Genomic DNA, 23,114 nt, shown 5'->3' with positions numbered 1-23,114 from the left:
TGGTAATACATGAAGTGAAACGTTATAGACCTATTGTGAGCAGTCACGACCTGCAGACTTGAAGAGTGCCTTAAAACCCTGCCACAGGCTGTCAAAAGGGCGGACCATTATGATTTAGACGGATGAAAATACCAGAAACAATTTCCTGACGGTGAACGTACGTTGACTAAGACATTTTTTTCTCACTCAGTCTCCCCCACACACCCCTACATGTACGTGGTTCCCTTGTACATTTCTTCTACTGTTTGAATTCTTCAGCTAAAAGGGTATTTAAGTTTAGTAGTCAATAAAGGAGGATGATACATATTCTTTCTCTCCAAATTAATGTTTAAACTTTCGAAGGACAAATAGAAACTTCTGGGCCCTCAAAGTCAATAAGTCTTATTTCTTTCAATTTTGAATGGAAATTCAAGTCTCGATCGCGCCACCCCTGTAGTAAATCTTATAATGGAACACGATAATAATACCTCTTATTCTCCCTTATTCTACATGTATTCCATTTCAGGACGCTAGTCACCAACTGCTTTCTAATCCATACCTTCTTTTGAATTTCCGGGCGGCCTGCCATAAAGAGGAAAGCCCAAAGTAGCGTTGTCGATGTCGTTTCCGTTCCCGCCAGGAAGAAATCGAAAACTAACGACCATGCCTTTGACAAATCCAGTTCACATTTTTCGCCTGCTTCCCGCGCACGGTTTATTTCCTTGAAGTATAAATCGATGACATCTCTGACATGATTCGAATCATAAGTTGTCTTGTGCTCCATGACTTCGTCCTCTAAGTACTTTCGGATTGCCCTAATATTTCTTCTACGAGCGTTGTCGATGAAGGTGGGGAGATTAGACAGGGCTTGCGGTGGATCTTCAGCCATATAGAATTTTATCCGTTTTATCATGTCCTTGAATTTTGGATCCGAATATTCGAATCGCTGGCCGAACGTAATGGCGCAGATTATGTTTGAGACAGCATTGTTGACGGCGAAGGAAGGATCGAATGGTTTACCAATCTTCTCCGACAAAATTTCATTGAACATTCGAGCCTCTTCGTTGATAGAGTTTTCAAGGTTTTTTTTGCCCATTCCGAAGTTACGAAGCGCTGCGAGACCAAAACGTCGGTGCTGTATCCATTCTTCCCCTTCCGAGAATATGATCCCACCTAACACAAGGTTGGGAAATGATTTTTTACTGTACATAAAATATTAAATGCATATTTTATTTCTCATTTGACTGAGTATATCATTTTACAACAAATTTTCAAAAAAGGGAATAACATTAACAACACTAGTGAGAATAATTATTATCATTAATGATTATTAATATGATTAACGATGGAATTACAAGAACAGAAGCAAAGATGATATAGGCCTACAGTAAAAATAATCATCATTAATAAGAGTAATGAAACGAATAGAAATGATATTAATTCTGGTGATGGTGAAAACTTATAATAATTTAAGCGTATAGTTATAAGCATGATCAGAAATGTGATACCTAACTACACTAACCCAGATTTATCATGGGCGTATTATGTACCGGGGCCAATCTTACAAAGAGTTGCGATTGATCCGATCAATCAAAACTATGGAAAGCCAGCAAAGTCAACATAAAAAATACATGTTTGTTAAAAAGATTTCTGTATGTGAATGTATATCCATAATTGATTTCTTGACAATTTGGTGTGTTCTCCTTTGTTTGCAAAGAACATTTTGCAAATTTGCTGTAGAAAAAAAAATGACACTGGTAGATTTCCATAGAGTTACGACTGATTGGATCAATCGTATACTCTTTGTCAGACGGGGCCCAAGTCATCTACAATTCTAACAGTGGATGACAACGAATTGCAGGATCGACACTTACCATGATACTGATAGACAGCTTTAAATTCCCATGCTTCTTTTCTACCAGATGTTACCGCGGCTTGATTGACAAGTGCCTCATTAACGACCTCGGGACTAGCAAGAATTATGTAACGAGTCCCGCCATTGTCCAGACACACGACATCACCGTATCTGACAAAATAAAATGTGACTGTTTTATCATCTCTTCAAAATATAGATTCGTAATGTGTATCCCGTGTTGAATGCAACGTTAATCATCGTATGCCGTCGGAACAGTTGCAAACTGTAACAACCATTCGGGATCAATCTTCCCCTATATTCAGGATCCCCCAGGAAAGAAGGAACTTTTTTCTTCCAAAACTTTTGGACAATTCAGCCCCCACCCTGATGCGTGTGTGTATTTGAGTTTTTTCAGACGTGTATCAATCAGATATGATTATTTACGTCTGGGACAGACCTTTAACGTCACCATCCGAAAAACGTGTCCAGGGTTCGAACCTCGAACTTCTGCATCAATTTGTAACTTTCCCACGTAGCTTGGATTACAGGGGCACGCCACAACGCACTCTGTATTACAGACTTTTTATATAGATCCAACCCTTTGGAAGGAAACTTTTCTCGTTGTTTCAGTTAACATAAGCCCACCAGATCGTTGTGAGCACGATTGCTTTTTCAAATAAGATTGTTCGTGCAGGAATCCAAGATATTATCATAGTGACCTACTATTCACCTAAAATTGTGTATATAGAATATTTCTTTAAAAATGTTGCTGTATAAATGCCTATTATTATTGTATTATTATCATTATTATTATTATGCTAGCTATAGGCATTTGATGGCGAGATATGTTGTGCCGAGTTCAATGTAACATCAGCAAGCTCGTCCATTTGCCTACTTGAATTATGGAAATGCTGACATGGTGAATTTACTATGAGATTGAAGTTTTTCCAGATATATATAAGTCAAGTCACGACACTTCAAAAGAAATTTTGGCCCAGATAGTGTAAATATTGTCTATTTTATGATTCAAGTTAGTTCAAGTGGTAATGGGGTAATAAAATGCGACATATGTTACATTTCATTTATTTTTAATCAATGGCTATATAGACCATATTTTGATATCACGTGATCAGGGGCGTCGATCCATTTTTCAGATGGGGGGGGGGGCAAAATCATTAACGTTCCAAAGGCGCTGGATCATACAAGACACCCACACATTCACACGCACACACAAATGCACACACACACACATACACACACATATATATATATGACTCATGAGACACAAACACGTATCTCACCAACAAATGAATGCGAGCGCGAAGCGCGAGCTGATTTTTTTTAGTATACTGACAGGAAAAGCGTGCCTGTTTAGAACTGTTTGTTGTAGTAACTCATGAGGAGGATACATATCTCACTACACATGTACAGTTATTAGTACGAGTGCCGAGAGTGAGAAAAAAAATGATATTCTGACCTGAAAGCTTTATATTCTAAGCATTTTTGGAACCAATGATAAAGATCGGTATCTGAAAGGAGAATAGATGCGAGCGCGAAGCGCGAGCTGAAAATTTTAATTTTTCGATCTGAAAAAATGACAGTTTAATGGACGTTTTTGATAAAGAACAAGATATGTATAAAAAAAAATGATTGCAAATCGAAACAGGAGTTCTTTTGAGGCTTTAAAGTGAAAACGGGACATTTGCATTCACCTATTTAATCATGAAAAGTATGGGTTTTTGAGCACGATTTTAAATAAAGAACGAGTTGTGTATCTCATTCTCGCTTGCTGAACATTACAATCTTCATGGGTGTCGATCACGGGGGGGGGGGGGATGGGGGGGATATATCCCCCAATATTTCAAGTGGGGGGATGGCCTGTATTATCATCCCGCAATAATTTAGGGTAGAAAAATTATAATAATGATGAAAAAATGAAAAGATTGATCATGATGAATTATTGATGATTATAGTATGCCAGATATCAGTTTGTTTCCCTCGCAATTTGTGTATTGTTTTCCAGGACTTTTAAACAGATGGGTGGAGGTTCAAGATGAAAAAGAATGAAATGTTTATTTATATGATATTTTAACACATGGCATAAAAGGACCCCAACGAAAAACAACTTTTGTTGATAGGGTGTTCCATCCGGCCACCAGTGGTGAGTAAATTAATTTTAATAAATCAATTAATTCAAAAGGGTGGAAAAATAAACGGGAGTAAAATGGTGGCAAGATAAATCGTCTAAGGAATGACGGTTAGCCCGATGGTGCACGAGTAGCCACACAGTTTGTAACTTGTGCTAGTTTTGATTCAATTCAATTGGTCCGAATCTGCATTTTATCATTATGCATTAAGAAGAAAAAAGATATTGCCAGTCGGGTTGTATACAGAGGCGTCGATCCTCAATAATTCCGCATGTGCAACTAAAAAATAAGATTGTAATGCTACACTTAAATCAGCAAGCGAGATTGAGATACCAACTCGATTTTGATTTAAAATCGTGCTCAAAGTGTCTGCTTTTCAGATTGGAATATAAAGCTTTTCAGTTCGTGCTCGCATCATTTCTGTACCAAAAGCCCATACTATTCATAATTAAATAGGTGAATAGGATGTCCTGTTTTCAGTTCTAAACCTCAAAAGAACTCCCGCTTCGATTTGCAATAATCTTTTGTTGGATATATATCTTGTTCTTTATAAAAAGCGTCCAATAATCTGTCTTTTTTTTCCAGATCGAAATATCAAAATTTTCAGCTCGCGTTTTGCGCTCGCATCTATTGTTCTTCTAGATAACCATCTCAATCATTGGTACTAAAAATGCTCAGAATATCAAGCTTTCAGGTCAAAATATAAAGAAATTTCAGCTCGTTCTCTCGTGAGATACATGTATCTTTCCTCCTCATGAGTTACTACAAACAAACCTAAACAGGTACATTTTTCCTGTTTTCATGTCATACTAAAAAATTTCAGCTCGCGCTTCGCGCTCGCATTGTTGGTGAGGGTGAGATATGTGTCTCTTTCTCATGAGTCATATGTATATATAGGCCTATGTGTGGGTGGCAGAGTTTTTTCGTTTTGAGTGATAGAGCGCCTTTAGAACGTTGATTCATGATTTTGCCCCCCCCCATCTGAAAAAAGGATGGATGCCCCTGTGTATACATCATGCTCAATAAACAGATCACTATGTACATGGTCCAGACAATTTTTGTCATTTTTTTTCTTTCGCATGAGTTTAGAATAGGCTCTCTGGTACCACAATTTGAATTTTCCAAAAAAAAATATAAGTAAAGTACACTACAACAATGAAGGAATTTTCCAGATCACCATGCAAATCAACCACTCCCAAATGCCCTTATTTGTGATTTTAGTGGGGGGAATGTTGAAAGATCCCCATCCACAAAAAAATTGTGTCAATCATCCCCCCCAACCAAGAATACCGATCGACACCCATGACAATCTTGTTTTTTTTGCCGTATCCGGCAACTCCTTGTAGCAGTACCTTGATCGATATTATTTGTGTTTCTAGTTCAATGGTAACAAGTGTAAAGCGATCTGGAACAATCTCATGCGGACTTAGTGACCACTCCCTAGTATATTTGATCCTTGGTTACAATAGACCAAAAGCTAAGCCCGAAATCTTTACAATTAGATCGTTTAGAAACTTTGTCGAGGATGACTTTGTCGATGACCTTGCTAATATTCGATGGAGTGACCTATTGTCGTCAGAAGTGGACGTCGATTGTAATTGGGGGAAATTCATTGAAGCTTTTAAGGTATTAGCTGATAAACACGCCCCCATATAACAATAAGAAAGAAATTGGGTGGGTCTCCCTGGATTACAACTGAATACCTGGCTCTATCGAGAGACCGTGATTATTACAAAAGAAAGTTTGACAAACTGAAGAAATCAATAAAAACAGGTCAGGAAATCAATGACCTTTGGGGAAAATATAAGTATTTCCGAAATAAAGTGAATATTTTAAACAAGAAGTTGAAAAGGGAATTTTATCGCAACAAAATCCAAAAGTGTCAAAACAAATTACAACATTCTTGGAAAATACTGAAAAATTTGTTGCCCAAGAAAAAGGGTTCAGTCAACCCCAATATAAATACTGGTACTCACACGACATCTGACAAGCAAGAAATCGCAAAGTCATTCAACGAATTTTTTGTTAATGTTGGTAAAAGCAAGAACCCGCCAGACAATCAAAATTTTAATTCAATGAATACATTATCAAAAGTCGTTTCAAAATTCAAGTTTAAAAATATAGACCGGAATTTGTAATGAAGGAACTTAAGAAAATCGATGTAAACAAAGCTGTTGGTCTGGATGATTTACATCCAAGATTATTGAAAATCGCAGCCCCTTTTATAGCTGAACCACTTTCAATAATATTTAACAAATCTTTAAGCTCAGGATGCTTCCCAAGTGATTTCAAAAGAGCAAAGATCATCCCAGTACCGAAGAGTGGTGAGTCAAGTGACATCGGCAATTATAGACCAATCTCATTGTTGTCATGTCTATCAAAAATACTTGAAAAGGCAGTGCATGCCCAACTTTACGATTATTTACAAGAATACAAACTGCTGTCACTGCGCCAATCGGGTTTCCGGCCCAAGCACTCAACCGCAACTTGTTTAATTGAAATAACTGACTACCTGTTTAAATAATATTGATTGTGGCTTAATAACAGGTGCGATATTCCTTGATCTGAAAAAAGCCTTCGACGTGATATCTCAGGAAATATTGTTATCAAAAATGCCATATTATGGTATAACATCGGTCGAATTAGACTGGTTCTCATCATACCTAACAGATAAACAGCAGTGTGTCTCGTGTCAAGGCGTCCAGAGTGATTTTTTACAGATCTATTCAGGTGTGCCGCAAGGGTCAATTTTGGGCCCCCTGATGTTTTGTTTATTTCTAAATGATATTTGTAACTTGAAATTTAGTAATCAAATCAAAATTGCACTTTACGCTGACGACACGGCTCTGTTTTGTAAAGGAAATAATTCAAAAAGCACTCAGAAAAAAATTACAAAAACATTATGATTTACTGTGCAAATGGTTTAAAATAAATAATATGGAAATCAATGCAAAGAAAACCAAAGTGATGGTTTTTGGGACGAAACATAAAACTAAGAATCTAAGTATGAACATCTTTCACGGAAGAGAATACCTTGAGAATGTTTCTGATATTAAATATTTAGGGGTAACCCTTGACCAAAGTCTAAGTTGGACACCGCACATCTTTAATCTAACTAATAGAATCAACCGGGCTATTGCATGCATTAGAAGGATTAAATGTTACTTGAATAGACGCATTCTCAGGCACCTTTACCACGCTCTTGTTCTCCCACATATAGATTGTTCGGTTGTTTTGGGTAAGTGTAAAAAGAAAGATTTGCTCAAATTACAGAGGACACGAAACAGATATGCTAGATTAGTCCTCAGTGCAGACTATCGTACCCCAAAGGATATCCTTTTAAACAATCTTCAATGGCAAAGTATTGAAACTCGCATCAATTACCACTACTCTATTTTCGTATTCAAAATACTCAATAATCTAGCCCCACATTATTTAGAATCTTTTGCCTGTAACCGACCACTCTTTTATGTTACTCGTCATTCTACCCTAAGTCCTTTATTTATTCCGAAACCTAGGACTGAATTTAAAAAGAGATCTTTTTCTTACATCGCTCCAAATATCTATAATAATCTACCGACTCATATACGCACGGCAACTTCACTCCAAATGTTTAAAAATCAAATCAGGCCACTCTCTTTATTGTTTTAACGCATGTACTGGTCCTATTTATAGTCTTTTGCCATGAGGTTAATTTACTTTGTTTTTTGTTTTAATGTTATCGTGCCTTTTTTTTGTTGGTCTTTTTTTTGTATTTGTGATACTTTTGTGTATTTTGTTTTTTTTTTGTTTCATTTTACCCTTTTAATCTCTTTTGTACTTGTATGCTACCTGCTTATGCCATTTTATATTATTAATTTTCATTGTCTTTTAAATTGTCAATTTTATAACTTATTTACTGATTTTATTAGTTTAAGTTTAGTCAACACGTTTTTAAAGTAATTTCCTTTATTTCTATGTTTTTGTTCGTCTTTTAAACTGTCTTGATTTAAATCTAGGTTTTTAATTTTTTTTTTATTCATTTAATGTGATATCATTGATATGTCATGTAATTTTGATTGTGTACTGTATTTTACTTTATATTATTTGTATTTCATTATTTGTAAATCTATACAGGGCTCCTTTGTAAAGCAGGCCTTTGGACTCTGAAAGGACTACCCTGTTTTTAAATAAAACTGAATAAATAAATAAACAAATAACCGGTAGAATACGTGTATGGCCATGCATTATAAACATAATTAGCCCCATTAATTATTGAATCAGTGTGGAATGGTCCAATTCATGTGAAACCAGGCCATCTGATACTGATTTCATTAAAGGAGAATCAAACCTTTGGAACAAGATAGCTTGTGTGAAAACAGAAATATCGAAGAAACAGATCAACGAAAGTTTGCGGACAAATAATGAGAAAGTTATCAGCATTTGAATATTGCGATTACTAATGCTGTGGAGATCCTCAAATGGCAATGCGACAAATATGTGTGCTGTCACCACTTGTAAACAACTCTCCCCATGACTTATATATTTCACTTTAATTGCCTCTTTTATCACATCTATCAGTAGATCATGTGTTATTTCAATAGGAGGGCATGTAATACAGACTTTTAAAGAATACATCATGGATAAAGAGTTTGCATCACCATAAAAAAAGCAAAAAGAGACATTTTGAGGGTATTTCATACTCCATCAAAGGGAAAGTTGTTCACATGTGACATCACACTTCCTTGTCGCATTGCCAATGGGAGGATCTCCATAGCATTAGTGATTGTAATATTCAAATGCTCTTAACTTTCTCATTATTTGTCCGATTTTCTCAAACTTTCTTTGTTCTTATTCTTTGATTTTTTTTGTTTCGACACAAAGGCCTGGGACAGATAGATGGACTAAAAGTGGAACACGAAATGAGTAGAAAATAATAGTTATTAGTTGGTTAAATTACCTCTTATTAAGTTCACAGAACATTGCTACGGGAGTGGTACCTTGAGCCAACATAACCAGATCACCGATGATATGAAGGGGCCATGGCACAGGCATCGGTCCCGGGGGCCGATTTATCTTCCTTCGTTTCAAAACCCATTTCATCAGCCAAACCACAAGAAGTGATGTTGTTATTCCGAGCAGAATACTACTGGAACCGAAGTCGAAGACGCCATGGGCCATGTCTGCGATCATGATGGCAGAGTTGTTCGATTAAATCTACCGATAGAGGATGTGGTCACGTATCGTCCGTTTGTCTCGAGGTTGATTTTTTTTCTCTCCGAAAGCTGGCTCAGTATACAAACAAGCGAACAAAGAGAATATGAAATGCTATGTGGTGATTGTCACATGGGCGGACTCCAAATAAAATTCAAGTAAAACTTAATATATACCAAATCACAATTTACAATTTATTTCAGTATACAAAACTCCAATATCAACATATCTCTCTTTGACGTTCAAAAGGGGAAATAAAACTAACACCTCCAAATGATAGTGTTCTAAAAAGTACTCTGATTCACAAGTTTACAATCAAAGGATCCTGCATTGACCCAAGCTATAATATTCAACTCTCGATCTGTCTCTAACTCCAATATAACTGAAAAGATCCTGCACTGATCTAATCACCAACTTCAACATTCAGTGTATTACATTTTCACCTGCAAAATTACCTCCAAAAATATCAATTAAACCCTTAACTTTCATTTTCTTTTCACAATAACGACGACCAAAAATTCCTATGAAAGGATCCTGCATTAATCCACCTTCATAGAATTCTATGCTCACCACTTTGTATTTCTTATCACAACATCTTTGTCATTACATTTTAAAGTCCTTCTAACTCCTGAACTTGAGCTTTAAAAAAAATGTGCACCTAAACTTTAGCTCAAAACTCTGTCAATCGACATATCTAAGTACAAAGATTCAAATTCGAATAAACTCTTCTCACTGTTAATCGACATCACATCTTACAAGGATCCAAATTGGAATAAACTCTTCTCACTATAAAACTGTTCATGTTCTGTCATCTTCATAATCAACGTCTATTTTCTGAAATGTCAATTTTCAAGACTTTCTGGTATTTAGAAAGCTAGTTCAAATTTAACGAAAGTCTCCTGCTTTCTCTCTCACTGCTATTTACAACTTATCTGTCAGATGACATGTTGACCGAAAACCTCAAGATTCAGCACTTTATAATGTTCAGCTTAAAACAATTCACCAGTCTCCAAAGCGACCCGGTCTTGGGAAATGTCCCGATCCTGGAAAATATCCGGTTTAAAAAGAAAACTAATGGAAAGCTACTGGGGTCTTCTCCCAATTTTGCAATTTCCCCAAAGTATTTTAAGCAGCTGTTTAAAAAGAAAGGCTCACTGAGCTCACTAAAAGGGACCTATACAATTCTACCACCCTGGACACAACACACAATAGAAATGCAAATTATCTCAATTCAATTCTAGCAAAAGGAATCTCACACACACTTCTCCCATCTCCTACTCACTCTTGCATAAGATCTACTCCTTGTCTCTTAGCAACCTGGCTGTGGAGTGAAACTTAGATAAAATAAGCAAGCTTTGCTGAGGAAAATAAATAAAATAAAATAAAATAAATGCATTTTTAATGTGACATTTTACTCCCCTTTTCGAGAAAATGCTTTTACTTTTACTTTTTTTTCACAACCTACTCAATACGTCTGCTCCGACATTGTCGCTGCCGCGAATCGCTTCTACGCGAAATCTGTAAGGTTGCAATGCTAAGATCCAGCGCATCAGTCTCCCATTGGCTGGGTTAACACTATTCATGTAGGTTAATGGTTGATGATCAGTTTCGAGCACAAATTGTCTACCATATAAGTATGGCTCGAACTTTCTTACAGCCCAAATTATGGCTAAACACTCACGTTCAATGGTGGAATATGCTTGTTCTCTTCGAAGTAACTTACGACTTGCATATGCTACTGGGAATCGTTCCTCTTCGTGTGTCTGAAGCAAGACTGCTCCAATTCCAACAATTGATGCATCTGTTCTGAGTATGAAATCTGTTGACAAGTCTGGTAGATGAAGGATGGGTGGATTGGTTAGTTTGTCTTTGAGTGTGTTGAAGGCCTGTTCCTGATTGGTTTCCCATCTGATTTGATTTGGTTCATCTTTCCGAGTCCTATCTGTCAGTGGAGCGGAAATGGCAGAATAGTTGGGTATGAACTTCCTATAGTAGTTGGTCATGCCGAGAAATGATCGAAGTTCTCGTTTGGTATGAGGTCTGCTGATTTCTTGGATGGCTTTGAGTTTCTCTGGTCGAGGACTTACTGTTCCATCTTCGATTACGTGTCCCAGAAATTCAACCTTCGATTGTCCCACGAAGCATTTACTGGGTCTGGCTGTCAGTTTTGCTGCTCGTAGCCTGCTAAGCAACTCGGTGTGGCAAGATGCTGATCCCACGTGGTTGAGTGTATCAGCATATCGTCTATATAGTTTACAGCTCCATCAAGTCCTTTTAGTAGTCTTCTCATCATTCGGCTGAAGGAGGCAGGCGCATTCACCAAGCCGAAGGGCATGACTGTAAACTGAAAAAGGCCATCAGGAGTGAGAAAGGCAGTTAGTGGTTTTGATTTGTGTGACATAGGAACTTGCCAATAGCCTTTACTAAGTCTATCTTAGTAAAGTATTTGGCATGTGCGACTTTTGTGAATAATTCATCTTGATCGGGTATGGGTTTAGCGTCGAATACAGTGACCTTGTTGAGCTTCCTATAATCAACGCAAAAACGGTTACTACCGTCAGGCTTTTTGACTAAGACAATTGGGGAAGCTATGGGGCTATCTGAAGGTTCTATAACCCCCATAGACAGCATGGTCTTTACTTCATCTCTGACAGTATCCCTAAGAGAATGAGGAATGGGGTAAGGTTTACTCTTTAGCTGTTTGTGATCACCGACTTTGAGTAAGATGTTGTGTTCGCCAAGTGATGTGCGATTCGGCAGATCTGACATGACGTCTTTGTAGTTGTTGAGAAGTGCATTGACCTGTTCTTTCTGTGAGGGAGAAAGATCTGGATTAATGGTAACATCAGCAAGTGATTCCTTGGCCTGTAATGGCAATGGCTGCAAGAGAGATCTGTTCGTTAGTGGGGATGAAGGTGTGTTTTCATCTTCAGCATTATCCTCGCATTCAATCATTGCGGAGCAAGCTGTCTCAGTACCTGAAAGAGGAGATGTGTTATTTCTGTCATGATATTTCTTTAGGAGATTTATGTGGAATACCTTTAGTTTACCATTCAAATCGATTCTGTAGTCTGTTGAGCTTACTTTGGAGACAACTTCAAAAGGGCCCTTCCAATGCAGAAGAAGCTTGTTTCGGTCTGTTGGCAGTAGAAGGAGTACTCTGTCTCCAATTTGGAATTCTCTGTGTTTGGCTTTCTGATTGTAGTACCTTGCGTATCTCTCTGAAGATTTCTGTAGTTGAGTATGAGCGTTGCGACAAGTCTCGTCGATTCTATTCCGAAGATCCAAGATATAGTGGTAGGTAGACTTGGTTTCCGCCTTCTCAGCTTCGCCTGTCCAGTGTTCTTTGAGGATGTCGAGGGGTCCACGAACTTTCCTTCCGTAGAGAAGTTCAAATGGGGAAAATCACATGCTTTCCTGAGGTGCCTCTCTGACTGCAAATAGAAGTGGGGTGATATACCTGTCCCAGTCCTTTGGGTTCTCGGCACACATACGTTTAAGCATCTGCTTTAAGCTTCCATTGAATCTTTCAACAAGACCGTTTGCAGCTGGGTGATATGGCGAGGTCGTGAAGTGGCGTATAGACAGTAGCTTGCTTACTTCTTTCATGAGATCCGATGTAAATTGTGTTCCTTGATCTGTCAGCATTTCCTTTGGAATCCCGACCCTAGTGAAGACGCTTACAAGAGCCTCTGCTACCCTCTCTGTTTCGATGCTGGGGAGTGGAATCGCCTCAGGATACTTTCTCTGTTCCAGCATCAGCCAGTTCTCTCAGTCGATGTAGAGTCTCTCATCCTTCTGTTGTGTTTCCTTGAGAACTGATGGGATGACAACTTCTTCCATTGGATGTGGAGTCTTGAGTGGACGAAATGGCTTGCCTTCTCGTTGAACTTGTGTTCTTGTCTGCACTGCGCAGACTGGAATGACGGTCTCTGGTAGAGTCCATTGTGGATCTGGTTGCTCTGCTGGTCTCACACCTGGAATATTTCCTAAGATAAGGTCATAGAGAGGAGTTTTCATACATACAGCACTAACTTTACCTACATAGAAAGATGTGTTGATATCGATCACTGCAATGGGGAGAGTTCTAAGTGATCGATCAATTAGCAAACAAGTACAAACTTCACCTGTCAATTGACTTTGTTTTACAAGATCTTGTTTAAATGATGATACCACTGCTTCCGCTGTCTCTGAGAACGGAAATGACATTGTCATTTACAAGTCCCTTGGTAACAGGCATACGTTTGACAAAATTTTCATTTGAGCATGCTGCACTCATTAGGGGCAAACTGTTATCATAACCAAATTTGTCATAATCTGTCATAGATTTAAGGTGAGGGGTATCGTTTGGCATTCGGACCATAATGCATGAAGCTTCAAGTCTGACCTGTGTATTACAAGAGATACATTGACATGGGCTATGGGGAATATGCCCTGGGTTATCAGATTGTAAATAAGTAGGGTCAGCTTCCGTTGCAGGTCTATCCTCTGGTTCTTCCGATATCATGAATCCTGTAGATTTAACTGGAGAGAAAGAACATAATGCATGAAGCTTCAAGTCTGACCTGTGTATTACAAGAGATACATTGACATGGGCTATGGGGAATATGCCCTGGGTTATCAGATTGTAAATAAGTAGGGTCAGCTTCCGTTGCAGGTCTATCCTCTGGTTCTTCCGATATCATGAATCCTGTAGATTTAACTGGAGAGAAAGGACATGAGTTAGCAAAGTGTCCTGGCCTGTGACAGATAAAACAAGTCTTGGTCATTTGTGGTTTTTGTGATTGTTTTGGACAGTTACGAGAAATGTGACCTTCTTGATGAAAGTTGTAACATGTCTTTGGGAATGACTTAGAATGTATTTGAGGGGTATTTGTTTTACCTTCATGTCTTGTATTGATTCGCTGTGTTTGTCCTGTAGGGATGTTCCTCTGTGGTGGTGGCGCTCTGAATACACCTCCTCGTGCTTCTAGGTATTGTTCTGTGAACTTCATGGCATCCTTTGTAGTCTTTGGCTGTCGTTCTCGTAGGAAGATTGACAAGTCACGATGGCATCCGTTGATGAAATGCTCTCGAAGAAGAAGATCCTTTAGGTCATCAAAATCATGCTTGACGCCCGAGAGTTCAATCCATCTGTTAAGGTAGTTCTCTAATCTGTTTGAATATTGTGATGCGGTTTACCCATTAACTGGTTTACCTGTATAAAACTTTGAACGAAATCCTTCTGAGGTAAGTTGAAAAGCTTTCAAAAGAGCAGTTTTCAAAGTCTTATAATCTTTAGCTTTGTCACTGGTTAATCTAGAATGAACATCAAGAGCTTTTCCTGTGAGCAAAGCGCTTAGATTAATTGCCCAATCAGTGCACGGCCAACTTTGGGTTTCTGCATAACGCTCAAATCGCTGCAAGTAAGCATTAATATTATCTTTGTCATCATGAAATGGTGGTAGTTTGGGAGTGCGGGCTTTCTGGCCTACAGATTTTGATTCACCTTTTACATTCTTTTCACGCTCTATTTCTAGCTGTATTTCTGCTGTTTCTTTTTCTCGTTTCTTTAACTCCAACAACTCCGCTCTCTCATCTCTTTGCTTTTTCTGTTCATCTGATACAAACTTTTTAAGAGCCTCACCAGTTAACCTAAACTCTTTACCAGCTGCCATAAGACCTGCTAAATCCATGTTTGAAAATACATGTAGGGTCTCTATCAATTTGCAAAAACCTACTTCACCCAAATGAGGTCAAATGTACATTACTATTTACACATATATTTACAGACATCTGCATTAAACAAATAACTCCATTATTTTTGTCTTGAATTGTTTTGTTCTTAATTCTTTTTTATCAATATACCCATGTGACTGCGAAAGGTCCCATAAATTACTTAAGAAAAACCTCTTTTCGGACAAGCCCCCAGAAAATGTCACATTGGCGGACTCCAAATAAAATTCAAGTAAAACTCAATATATACCAAATCACAATTTACAATTTATTTCAGTATACAAAACTCCAATATCAACATATCTCTCTTTGACGTTCAAAAGGGGAAATAAAACTAACACCTCCAAATGATAAAGTGTTCTAAAAAGTACTCTGATTCACAAGTTTACAATCAAAGGATCCTGCATTGACCCAAGCTATAATATTCAACTCTCGATCTGTCTCTAACTCCAATATAACTGAAAAAATCCTGCACTGATCTAATCACCAACTTCAACATTCAGTGTATTACATTTTCACCTGCAAAATTACCTCCAAAAATATCAATTAAACCCTTAACTTTCATTTTCTTTTCACAATAACGACGACCAAAAATTCCTATGAAAGGATCCTGCATTAATCCACCTTCATAGAATTCTATGCTCACCACTTTGTATTTCTTATCACAACATTTTTGTCATTACATTTTAAAGTCCTTCTAACTCCTGAACTTGAGCTTTAAAAAAAATGTGCACCTAAACTCTAGCTCAAAACTCTGTCAATCGACATATCTAAGTACAAAGATTCAAATTCGAATAAACTCTTCTCACTGTTAATCGACATCACATCTTACAAGGATCCAAATTGGAATAAACTCTTCTCACTATAAAACTGTTCATGTTCTGTCATCTTCATAATCAACGTCTATTTTCTGAAATGTCAATTTTCAAGACTTTCTGGTATTTAGAAAGCTAGTTCAAATATAACGAAAGTCTCCTGCTTTCTCTCTCACTGCTATTTACAACTTATCTGTCAGATGACATGCTGACCGAAAACCTCAAGAGTCAGCACTTTATAATGTTCAGCTTACTGGTTTCACGGGCCTAATCACTAGTGGCAGGCCATAAATATTCATTCGAGCCAACCTATTGCTATTTTTTATTTTGATATGGCTGATTGACAAAGTGTATGCATATGATTGTCCATCTAGCACTGATTCTATTTTTGGTACTTACTGAACTTCCTTTTCCCAAATTGGGAAGAAATATCACCAATTTTGGACTATATTATGACTGGCGGAAGGATTAAGGCTATTTTGCTATTTGAGGTGATGAATCTGCTCCCCCGAAGGTGTCTTCAAACACGCCAATTTATTTTTAAAATGAGCCGGTCGAGGGACCCTTTTCTTGTCAGATATGGATTGCCAGATATATATCCTATCTACTGGTAGTAAACATTCGACCCCCGAATTTCATCCTTATTTTTTTGAATTTTGTAAAGTGCCAATTTAACACATGAGTCTAAGGGGAATGAATTAGGCCTGTGAAACCTGTACCTTGACCATAGCCTATTACATGGGGAATTCCCTAGTGGATGAAATACCTGCCCCCCTAACTCTTCAGTAGCAGATTGCTGTCACTAGTATACATGTTTCAATCATCAAGAGGTCCAAAAAGTGAACTTCATGGCTATATACAAGGCTACATAGGGGTATAACAGGTAACAAATTGTGATTAGTAACTCTGTCTGTGTTTGTGTACCTAGGCTAGGCTGTGTAGGCTGTGCGTGTGTTTGTCTCTGGGATGCATGTTGTCGTGTGTTTTCGTATACGGACGAGCGCTGCTGTAAATCGTGTATAGCACCCATCACAAGATATAGTACACATTTAGATAGGCCTTGCATCAATTGAACTTGTGAAATTGGTTCATGGGGAAGGGAATGAGAAGAGAAAACTTTAGAATTTGGCTGAAGAGTGGTGGATTCAAGAGGGAGGGGGGGGTTAGAGAAATGCATAGTTAGTATGTTGGGGGGGGGGGGGCTGAGAATGAGTGCTACTGCTAACTTGTTCAACTTTTACTGACTTATAGCCAGACTAGCCCCCCATGGAATACAAGCCATCTAACCCCCTCTCTCCCTGCCTCTCTCTCTTACACCCTGGCTTGGGCCCTTATCATAGGAAGATGTGAATGTATAGTAAGATTGTATGTTGATTCTCATTTCTTTTTTTGTTATGTGTAGAGCTGTTGTGTGAACAGGGTTTTAAGTTGGAATAGTTATGTTACTTTAATAGATGTCTTCTGCATTATTCTTGATCATCCTCTCTTCTCTGTTAGTCATCAAAATTCCATCCTTTCTTCCATCACCTTCTTTACATTCCTTTCAACATACCAGATTCACTCTTCCATCCATTTCTTTTGTTCATGCCCGTGTTCACTCATGTGAATCTGGTATTAATATTATGGGCAGATCTTGAATCCAGATATGCACACTATTCATATCTACAATTTGCATTATAGGATTTGGGCCCTACATTGCATCCCTTGTTGAGCTACATATAGGCATGTAGGATGTGTGTAAATCCATAGGGCACTAGACATTAGGAGTAACATCAAAATTGGTCATTACATAACACCTCTGTTTATTTCATGCATTTCTTTGTTATAAAGTGAGTGTAGAGATGCTAAAGAAAAGCCAGGAAGGTAAATTAAAATGAAACCTTCATGCGCCATACAATACAGGTTTCACGGGCCTAATCACTAGTGGCAGGCCATAAATATTCATTCGAGCCAACCCATTGCTATTTTTTTATTTTGATATGGCTGATTGACAAAGTGTATGCATATGATTGTCCATCTAGCACTGATTCTATTTTTGGTACTTACTGAACTTCCTTTTCCCAAATTGGGAAGAAATATCACCAATTTTGGACTATATTATGACTGGCGGAAGGATTAAGGCTATTTTGCTATTTGAGGTGATGAATCTGCTCCCCCCGAAGGTGTCTTCAAACACGCCAATTTATTTTTAAAATGAGCCGGTCGAGGGACCCTTTTCTTGTCAGATATGGATTGCCAGATATATATCCTATCTACTGGTAGTAAACATTCGACCCCCGAATTTCATCCTTATTTTTTATGAATTTTGTAAAGTGCCAATTTAACACATGAGTCTATGGGGAATGAATTAGGCCTGTGAAACCTGTACCTTGACCATAGCCTATTACATGGGGAATTCCCTAGTGGATGAAATACCTGCCCCCTAACTCTTCAGTAGCAGATTGCTGTCACTAGTATACATGTTTCAATCATCAAGAGGTCCAAAAAGTGAACTTCATGGCTATATACAAGGCTACATAGGGGTATAACAGGTAACAAATTGTGATTAGTAACTCTGTCTGTGTTTGTGTACCTAGGCTAGGCTGTGTAGGCTGTGCGTGTGTTTGTCTCTGGGATGCATGTTGTCGTGTGTTTTCGTATACCGACGAGCGCTGCTGTAAATCGTGTATAGCACCCATCACAAGATATAGTACACATTTAGATAGGCCTTGCATCAATTGAACTTGTGAAATTGGTTCATGGGGAAGGGAATGAGAAGAGAAAACTTTAGAATTTGGCTGAAGAGTGGTGGATTCAAGAGGGGGGGGGGGGGTTGAGAAAAGCATAGTTAGTATGGGGGGGGGGGGGGGGGCTGAGAATGAGTGCTACTGCTAACTTGTTCAACTTTTACTGACTTATAGCCAGACTAGCCCCCCATGGAATACAAGCCATCTAACCCCCTCTCTCCCTGCCTCTCTCTCTTACACCCTGGCTTGGGCCCTTGTCATAGGAAGATGTGAATGTATAGTAAGATTGTATGTTGATTCTCATTTCTTTTTTTGTTATGTGTAGAGCTGTTGTGTGAACAGGGTTTTAAGTTGGAATAGTTATGTTACTTTAATAGATGTCTTCTGCATTATTCTTGATCATCCTCTCTTCTCTGTTAGTCATCAAAATTCCATCCTTTCTTCCATCACCTTCTTTACATTCCTTTCAACATACCAGATTCACTCTTCCATCCATTTCTTTTGTTCATGCCCGTGTTCACTCATACTTCACTCTTGCTATTAGTTCTTATCCTCTGATTGGTTCTCTCCCTCTGACTTAAGTTCATTAATATTCATTAGCAGCTATTCATTTGCCATATATATTCATGTATTTCTTTTATTTGCAATCTTTGATATTTGGATATTCATTATTTTCCTTTGTTATATATATATCATGCATGTTAATATTTTATGCCTAATAAACCCCTGAGGTTTAAAGTAACTCAGCCCAGGGCAGTTCATCACAGGCAATCACTGAGTGAGGTTGTCTCTGTAAGTTCTTAGAACCACGCCCTTAACCGCTCTGGCCACACTACATTATGTAATTTAACTCATGTGAATCTGGTATTTATATTATGGGCAGATCTTGAATCCAGATATGCACACTATTCATATCTACAATTTGCATTATAGGATTTGGGCCCTACATTGCATCCCTTGTTGAGCTACATATAGGCATGTAGGATGTGTGTAAATCCATAGGGCACTAGACATTAGGAGTAACATCAAAATTGGTCATTACATAACACCTCTGTTTATTTCATGCATTTCTTTGTTATAAAGTGAGTGTAGAGATGCTAAAGAAAAGCCAGGAAGGTAAATTAAAATGAAACCTTCATGTGCCATACAATACAGGTTTCACGGGCCTAATCACTAGTGGCAGGCCATAAATATTCATTCGAGCCAACCCATTGCTATTTTTTATTTTGATATGGCTGATTGACAAAGTGTATGCATATGATTGTCCATCTAGCACTGATTCTATTTTTGGTACTTACTGAACTTCCTTTTCCCAAATTGGGAAGAAATATCACCAATTTTTTATTTTATGGTGGGGATTCACCAATTTTGGCTATATTATGACTGGCGGAAGGATTAAGGCTATTTTGCTATTTGAGGTGATGAATGTGCTCCCCCCGAAGGTGTCTTCAAACACGCCAATTTATTTTTAAAATGAGCCGGTCGAGGGACCCTTTTCTTGTCAGATATGGATTGCCAGATATATATCCTATCCACTGGTAGTAAACATTCAACCCTCGAATTTCATCCTTATTTTTTATGAATTTTGTAAAGTGCCAATTTAACACATGAGTCTATGGGGAATGAATTAGGCCTGTGAAACCTAAAACAATTCACCAGTCTCCAAAGCGACCCGGTCTTGGGAAATGTCGCGATCCTGGAAAATATCCGGTCTTGGAATATATCCCGATCTTAGAACCATCTAAAATTAAAGACAGAACCAAGAATCTCTCTACGATATGTCCTAACAGTAACATCAACTGGAGGTTGTTTTCATGTCATACTATAATTAATAAAAACTTGTTTGAACATTTACTCTGAGGTTCAAATCACATTCAAGAATATCATTTTATAAAGAATGAATTCACTGTCACGTAAAGTTATAGAATAACATCCTTTAATGATACTTATATTCTTCCTCACAACTATTTAACTATTTCATAAGGTTTATAAAGATTTACATCTACATTTCAAATCATCTCTGAAATCTTTCAATCTTGTTCTTTTCTTTTCTTTTTTTTAATATAAGAATTAAGAAATCACAGATTAACTTACCGATGGCTTCTTCAATACAGGCATAAAAATAACAGCATAATTTCAGCTGAATCTGACCTCATACAGGTATCCAAAAGTTCCAGCCAATATCAAACAAGAAAGGCTGCTTTTCTGATTAAAGTTGAAATTCAAAAATTATCAAGATGGCAGATAAAATGGCGACTGCCCCAAAATTGCATAGGTGTGTGTTACACAAAGTCTCCAAGATACAATGCTAGAAAACTAATGGAAAGCTACTGGGGTCTCCTCCCAATTTTGCAATTTCCCCAAAGTATTTTAAGCAGCTGTTTAAAAAGAAAGGCTCACTGAGCTCACTAAAAGGGACCTATACAAGTCTACCACCCTGGACACAACACACAATAGAAATGCAAATTATCTCAATTCAATTCTAGGAAAAGGAATCTCACACACACTTCTCTAATCTCCTACTCACTCTTGCATAAGATCTACTCCTTCTCTCTTAGCAACCTGGCTGTGGAGTGAAACTTAGATAAAATAAGCAAACTTTGCTGAGGAAAATAAATAAAATAAATGCTTTATGGCGGAGATGACAATAATGTTGATGGTAATAATGATGATCTTAATGACACCTTAACGTTAATATTGATAACAATGGCAATGCCAGTGTCGATGGGTGAGGATAGTACTGCAAATAATATAGTCCTAATATACAACTTAGCAGCCCATACATCGCCATTTGATTTATATCTAATGTTATAGTGCTATAGCGCCATCTGCGTCAGTCATGCGACAACTCGTCTGTCCTACACTTCGGTTAATTACGGTTAATATAAGTATTATCGCAAATAGATTCACGCAAAGGATCATGGGATCGCAAAGGGGGCAATAGCGCCGCTGTTGTCCAGATGCGACCATGCGAGCGCAAGCAGCCGACAATAAAGTGTACGATTTCCATAGTGTATCAAAATACGATCGACGCCCGCAGCCAACATTTTGCTAACTTCCAGTAAACGCCTCGTCATATTTGTTCCAGAGTCTAACATCACTTTTCTTCTTAATCATGGGTGGCAGGGATAGATGTGCTGTCTATAGCTGCAAGAATTACCACAGATTTTATGAAGAAAAGTATAATTTTCTTTCATTTTCGCGCACTGTCTGTGCGTGTTTTGAGCTGCGCAGCTGCTGTGCAGTGTGCTTGCATGCACGGACAGTGGGCATGCACTCTCGGCCCTGGGGACAGTGTACGTCGGCGAGGCAGTGGAGGAAACTGGTCCCTAATTCCAAGCAAAAATAAAATGATGATCAATAAAACAAACTCTGCAGTACATTTGATTACTTTATTCTAGTTATGTATGTTTGTAATATCAATCGATAGTCAAGAATACATGTTTCACAAATAATTATCTCAATCATGATTTTATTCAGTAGGCCTATAAAAACGAGATGTGTTTTCTTTTTCTCTCAAGGCTACATAATAGTGGCATATTATTCAGGATCGTGGTCGGACATTCTGAAGTTTAATCATTAGCATGCTTATAGACAAAATAATGAATGAAATAATGAGAAAAAAATGAGAATAGATGAAAATAATATTAAGAGAAAAATAAGATACAAAAAGAAATTAATGAGGAAGGTGATCTATAAATGCGATGAAATAAATTGAAGATGTAAATGTTGAAATAAGATTTTTTTATCAAAAGAATGAAATATATATCGTTTATATGAATTATATATCCATCATCTACTAAGTTTCAGACAAAATAAAATTACAGAGAGTTGGAGGGATGTTTCAAATTCAGGGATTTATTTAATCTGCATGTCATTTGTATATGTCCTTCATTAAGTATATGATATAAATAAATATATATACTGTATATATATATATATATATATATATATATATATATATATATATAGCTTATTTTTTATATACTTTAGATTTGTCTCACCCCTATATAGAGCTTGTATGATCAAACTAAAGAGCCCGAGTTGCAAAGGAGGACTATATTTGCCCCAAAATAACAAAACTATATCGCTAAATTATATGGAGAATGTCTACATTATGATTCTCATGAATATTCTTTAATGGAAAATTTGCTATCTAATTGGGATCGCCGACTTATTGCTCTTTTCTAAAGTCGATCGGCATTGACCCGCAATCACCGTCTCACTTTTCCCACAAAATCTTCCCAAGTTTAGCCCCATAAAACTTCGAAAATATGGTGAGTATTGAGTTCATACTTTCACTGGGCAATCATGATACATAGATTGTTCTATAAATCCACATTCAAGTATCCAAAGTAATTTAAATACGAAGAAATCAGACTTTTTAAAAAGCCTGGATTTTGAGTGACACTGCACAAAACATATGGCGTTGTATGGCTTCCCAAAAGCCGATTCTGCGTTTGCCCCTTTCGCATCCCGTGATCCTCTGCGATGACAGACGCCCTCACGCGACAGACGCTATTTGCGATAAGGTCTATTGATCTACAACTACAAAGTTGCAACTGTGTCTTAATTTATTGTCGTGCTGGCCGCTATTGGGATTCACTCACGCCTGATTTTTTTTCTGAGGCCACGTTTGAAGGACTTTGCTGAGAGGAAAACAGCCGGTTGCACCGTAAAAGTA

The 23,114-nt window shown here is 37.7% G+C and overlaps 1 protein-coding gene across 3 annotated transcripts in view; it reads right to left on the bottom strand.

The window, feature by feature from the left end:
- The window catches only part of LOC121416475 (cytochrome P450 2C15-like), a 35,189-nt gene that overhangs the window by 2,939 nt on the left and 9,136 nt on the right, over positions 1-23,114 (bottom strand). Inside the window, exons 1-4 of one of the 3 annotated variants that reach the window (XM_041609973.1) lie at positions 20,525-21,199; positions 8,921-9,245; positions 1,854-2,005; positions 539-1,152 (exon numbers count right to left, since the gene is read on the bottom strand). In XM_041609973.1, coding sequence (XP_041465907.1) covers positions 539-1,152; positions 1,854-2,005; positions 8,921-9,153 — 999 coding nt within the window. In that variant the 5' untranslated portion in view covers positions 9,154-9,245; positions 20,525-21,199. Of the gene's footprint in view, positions 1-538; positions 1,153-1,853; positions 2,006-8,920; positions 9,246-14,056; positions 14,351-20,524; positions 21,200-23,114 lie in introns of those variants that run through there. The other 2 variants (XM_041609985.1, XM_041609977.1) reach the window with 2 other exon arrangements.

Source organism: Lytechinus variegatus, chromosome 1 (genome assembly GCF_018143015.1).
Source record: "Lytechinus variegatus isolate NC3 chromosome 1, Lvar_3.0, whole genome shotgun sequence".
NCBI classification, from domain to species: Eukaryota; Metazoa; Echinodermata; class Echinoidea; order Temnopleuroida; family Toxopneustidae; genus Lytechinus; species Lytechinus variegatus.
The sequence above is the reverse complement of the archived record's forward strand: the minus strand, read 5'-3'. Positions and strand labels throughout refer to the sequence as shown.